This window comes from Lolium rigidum, chromosome 4 (genome assembly GCF_022539505.1).
Source record: "Lolium rigidum isolate FL_2022 chromosome 4, APGP_CSIRO_Lrig_0.1, whole genome shotgun sequence".
NCBI lineage: Eukaryota > Viridiplantae > Streptophyta > Magnoliopsida > Poales > Poaceae > Lolium > Lolium rigidum.
The window spans coordinates 136,278,090-136,283,758 of NC_061511.1; the positions used below are offsets into that span (position 1 = coordinate 136,278,090).

Genomic DNA, 5,669 nt, shown 5'->3' on the forward strand with positions numbered 1-5,669 from the left:
TGGTATCAGAGCCCCAGGTCTTGAGTTCAAATCTTGGCTTTCACAATTTATTCTAAATTCCCCCGCAGCCTCTTGCCGTGTGGCGTGTGGTCCCGGCGCTGCCTCTTTGCCTCTCTACACGTGTTGACTTATCTTTTCGTCTTCCCGTCACACGTGAGAGGGGGTGTTGATGTGTATAAGTAGGTTGTATTTCCTTTCCATCAGTTCGGACTTTTGGTTCAAGTGGCTAGTGCATGAAGCTTAACATGCGTCATAACAAGTGTTGCGCCATGGCTGACTGCAGAAACCGGACAAGGAGGCCTTGCAATGTTACAGTGCACCAATTTATTGCCGTTGTTCGATGGCATTGACTTGCACCACATCCACAGCAAGCATCTGATCAGCTCATAATACATGCTGTGACCTCAAGTCATCAACTACCTACACTTCGCATTAATCTTGCCCTGTTCCCAGTTTACACAAAGCCTTAAACACTTCTTGGCAGCTTGTGTTGATTTACTACATGTCCCTTCCAGTTGTTAAGTTCAGACCAATGATGGATCATGATGGTATTCACTCCTATTCACTAGTAATATGGATGTATCTAAAACTAAAATATGTTATACATCTATATTAGTGGCAGCTAATATGATTGGAGGAAGTAGTAGTATAGCAAATAGTTCTATCTTTAATGGGTAGTATATACATACCATATGTCCTCTGTTGGACACTTGGACTGTTGTGTTCTTGTCGTGATTATACATAACACTATAACAGTTCTAGCGTCCTGCCCTGACAAGATCGTCCTTGGGATATCTCCGATCAGTACCTATCTGTCAATACTAATTGTTGCCATTTGTAGCACTATTTGAGTGACAACCTTACTGCATGCCACAAGCTGCCATCTTAATGACGAAAGGCTACCTCATTAGGTTGGTACTGTAGACGATAGAAGGATCACAGATCGTGGATCATGTATCATGTCAAACTGTGGCTTGTAACTTTTGGCGCCTTCTCGTCGTTCTTCTGTAGATGCATGTTTGACAGTTTGAGCGAGCTCAGCTCTGAATTCTGATCTTAGTGCCATTTTAAATGCCAGTGCAAACAAATGAAATAGAGGAGAGTAAGCTTGCATTCAGCTGCGGAAATACACATCGTTCAGAATAATACTACAAGACAGCTTAAGCAGTGCTAGTACAATCTATATAACACACACATTCAGTCATATCAGATTCTTTTTCTACCGGTTCAGCTATTTTTAAGCCTTAATTTTCTGTCCAATCCAATCCATCCGTCTTCTTCAGCTCAGGCCACTCACGGATGATCCGCCGGTAGTTCGGCCGCGTCGACTACATAGCCGCGGAGCGACGGCGTCCGGACCATCGCGAGCTCCGCTGCTCTTTGCTTGTGCTGCACCCTCCTCCTGGCGATGTATCCACGCACCCACGGCGTCACGTCCTCACTGACCTTGATCATGACGAAGAAGAGCAGGCGGTAGATGATGATCATGCTGAACAGAACGGAGAGGTCCAGCCACTTGGAGCGGCTCACGTCGATCTGGAACACGTTCTCCAGGATGTACTCCCCTGGGATCTTGGGCAGCTCGTCGTCCTGGTTGTCGAACACCAGCCCCACCAGGTCGTTTTGGTATTGCCCCTGCAAACCAACATTAAAGGACCCATTTGAATTTCACAGGAATTTGATGTGATTTGGAGCTCAGTGGTAGCTTCTGATAGATTTTTTTTTTTACCTGAAGTGCCCAGTAGTGGAAGCTGATGTATGACATGGGGTACCTCCAGAATGGTTTTGGGATGTCATGCGGGAGCCTGAAGTACCCTGATACCAGCATGAAGATCCCCTGAAACATTCCCAACAATTGTTACTTGATGCCCATTTCATATCCGAAAACCTGCTGACAGATGGGGGATCATGGATGTACCTGTATCCCTGCGCCGATGATGATGCCCATGAGGAAGTTGGGAATGATGCTGGCGATGGCCATCATCAGGCTCTCGACGACGGTGACGCTGGCGTAGAGGCACAGCACGAAGAAGATGTAGTGGGTGAAGCCCGGGTGGAGGTGCACCATGAAGTAGCACAGCGTCCCTGACAGGAACGTGATGAGGATCAGGAACGGCATCGCCGACAGCGTGTTGCTGATCACGAACGCCAGCACGCCATAGTGCCCGTTCATCCTCTCCCTCTGGAACACCTGAAGAAACCACCCCAAGGAAATATCCAGTTAAAGCAAAACTTGGTCGGAGTCTGAAGAATTCTATGCAGATCTCTGATGGTTTTTCTGAGTACAAACCTTCATGTCTTCCACGAAAGACGGGAACCCTCCGATGGACATGAACGTGACGAAGCCAAAGATGAAAGATGCGCACGCGCCCCGTGCCTGAATTCATGTTTTCATAGTTTTTTTTTGTCAGATCACCAAACATGAAACGTCAAGCAGTATTTGCGATTCAGGATAGCTAGCCAAATGTAAGTGTAAACTGTTAGCTGAAGGAATATTTGATGTTCTTTAGTTACCAGGATGGAGCTGTATTTGGTGCCGACGTTGAGGTAGATACTCCCAATACAGACTGTGACAACAATGTAGATGACAAGCCTCAACCAGTAGTACCCAAAGTCCCTTGACATGTTGACGAACGATCGCTTCGTGAGCGTGAAGGCCTGCATCCCAAAGCTTGCTTGGCTACCCCCTGCATCCAGGACCGTTCCTTTCTGCCATGGAAAAAACCACATGAATGATGAATCTTCAAATTGTGATGGCCTCAATGGTCAGGCTGAATTGTGAGAAGTTGCTGAATGGATATTATCGACTACTTACAACCCGTGCCATCTCATCAACTTTCTGCCGTGCCAAAAAATAGTACTGCGAGCGCTGGTAGTAGCTGATTAGCCTTCTGATTGCCTCGGAAGTTGTGGTTCGCTCGAGGGGATCGTCAGGCTTCTCAAACTATGTATGCAAAAGGTAGCAGAATTTTCAGTCAAGACACATATAGCACAACCGTGAACTACTTGTAAGTACGAGGGATCTGGCTGAACTCTGAAACTTACTCTCATCTTCATAGATCCTTTCAGAGTGGCCTTCACCTTGTCGAAGTCTGCGTTTATGCAGCGCAGGAAATGATCCGATGGATTGCGCAGCGGTGGGCATGGGAAGCCTGCTTGGGCAAAGAACTGCAAAATGCACATGACAGGACAGGATTCAGATACCCCATTAACATTGCAGGAACACAAATAATAAAGGCATGTAAACTCAGTTGTACTACCTCACAAGCCTCAGAAGCCTGCCCAAAGTACACTGTTTTGCCCCCTGAGAGGAGAAACAGCCGATCAAAAAGCTCGAAGACCTCGCTGCTCGGCTGATGGATCGAAGCGATCACAGTTCGACCGTCCCTAGCCAGCCCACGCAGCGTCTGCGTAACGAAGAAAGCTGAAGCACTGCACAGTTTTGTGATACATCAGTTACTTGGATGCATGGTACGTACTGAACCTGTTAGAATCGCATAGAATCACGCTAAAGTCAAATTCATCTGAAAGTACTGCCATGACTGTCTTGAAACTACATGCTGAACAGAGTAGTGCACAAATTGTACTCATGTAATATTCAGATTTCAGTTATCTTACTTCCATTATCTATTAATACAGGCAAAATAATTTCAGACAACTGAGCTAAAAATGTATTTGTGAAAACCCCATACCTGTCAAGACCACTGGTGGGCTCATCCAGGAAGAGCAGCCTAGGCCTCATCAGTATCTCTAGGGCAATGCTGACTCTCCTCTTCTCACCACCACTGACCCCCCTCAGGTGCCAATTTCCGATGACCGTGTCGGCGCAGTCCTGGAGCCCCATCTCGACAATGGTGCCCTCGACCAGGGCACGCTTCTCTTCCATGGGCATGTTGTCAGGGAGGCGAAGGCGGGCCGAGTATGAGATAGTCTCCCTCACCGTCAGTGTGCCGATCAAGTTGTCATCTTGCGTGACATAGGCCTGAAATTGCAAAATTGTGGTTGTCACTTTCAGTACCAAGATGTGAAGTGCGGAAGAGTATGGTAATAGATGAACTGAAAGAGCAAAGTAAACAAAAATGGAAATACAGTGCCCCAGATAAAATATGTTTGTTTTACAATGTGGGTTTTACTTATCAGAATAATTTAGTAATACTAGTTAGTTAGTGATAAGTACAGAAACTAAGTTGAACTGTAGTACAAGACAGGTACTCCCTCTGGTCGGATTTAATCGACCCGGAGGGAGGTCTGCCCGTTCGTTTGTTTAGCAGGTGGATGCGTCAATTTTTTTCGTCCAGAGGTAGTACTAGCCAGTTTCAACAGCAACCTAGTTTCAAAAAAAGTTTCAACAGCAACCAATGAAGGTCAAGTCATCATAACATGAGCACCAACCTACTCTATACTCTAAATTCAAGTGTGTGCGGATAATTGATTTCAGCTAACATATACACACTTGTGTTTAACAAACACGAGCCATATTCGATCACACTAAAGTAAACTCTGTTTTGAGTGTATCATGAGTATTATATGATCAGACTACTAACATATACACATGGGTTCACACTAAAGTAAGCTGCCCATCTGCTTCCGTCTCCACTAAAAACAGGCCGAAAATGAATTCAGGCAGATCTCCCAATCTTGAACTTCTAATCTATCTCCAGACACAAGTAGCTCAGGTGCAGTTGAGGAGATGACCTCCAACACATAGCAGACGCAGCTAAGCTAAGCTAGCAGAAGAAAGAAACTCGCAAGGTTTCAAAGCATGCGACGTGACACATGGCCCCTTTCATTCTTCTTACATGGTTTGTATCAGGTGATGCAGATAGATCTTATTAATCACAATTCAAGATGGCTAGTACGGAGAAACAGTAAGGCGAAAACAAGGAAAGGGAGCAAGAGGGGAAAAAGACAGACAGTGTAAAGTACAGTAGTACTGGTACACCATGGCACCATCGCCTAGCTGCTACTGTGTTCATGTGTTGTACGCCCAAATTCACTCACATAACACATGTTCAATTACAGAAGAATCTTTTTTTAACTAATTGAAGAAGAATCTGGTTGGGAGATACATGAGTAAAGAAATATTTCTTAATTTATAACAGAGCAAATGTTTTTGTTCAATCTTATTTTATCTGCAAACAGTGATAACTGCATCTAGTTGTATTTTAAGTGTTCTATGATGTTAAGAAGGTGACAGCGGCGTCCGAGGAGGTAGTGACTAGTGAGTCAGTACGTACCGCGGCGCCGAAGGAGAGGTTGGCCTTGCGGCCGTTGAGGAGGACGGTGCCGGAGAGGAAGGCGTTGGCGGCGAGGCGGCCCGCGAGGGCGTCGAGCATCGTGGACTTGCCGGAGCCGGAGGGCCCCATGAGCGCGGTGATGGTGCCCGGCTCGGCGTACCCCGTGAGCCCCTCCAGCACGGCCTGCGTCTCCCCGCTGCCGAGCGCCACGGTGACCGTGAGGTCCCGCCACGCGAGCCGCGCCGACACGTCCCCGAGGAACTCCACCGCCGCCTTCTCCCGCCACAGCGTCTCGCTCAGCGGGCTCATCGCCGGCGCCGACGCCACCGCGACCGCCCGTCCCGCCGCCTTCCCTACGTCCTCCAGCTCCGCTTTCACCTGCCCCACCGCCGCTTCCTGGGGCGCCATCCCCGCTGCCCCTCCCTTCTTCAT

At 47.5% G+C, this 5,669-nt stretch overlaps 1 protein-coding gene across 1 annotated transcript; it reads right to left on the reverse strand.

Moving 5' to 3' along the window:
* Positions 1-1,293: 1,293 nt before the first annotated feature.
* Positions 1,294-5,669, reverse strand: LOC124649254 (ABC transporter G family member 11-like). The gene is made up of 10 exons (XM_047188906.1): positions 5,238-5,669; positions 3,693-3,982; positions 3,261-3,432; positions 3,046-3,168; positions 2,816-2,944; positions 2,515-2,709; positions 2,291-2,377; positions 1,919-2,191; positions 1,730-1,837; positions 1,294-1,635 (listed from the first exon to the last, which is right to left on the reverse strand). Exons 1-10 carry the CDS (start codon positions 5,667-5,669, stop codon positions 1,294-1,296), a joined length of 2,151 nt encoding a protein of 716 aa, XP_047044862.1.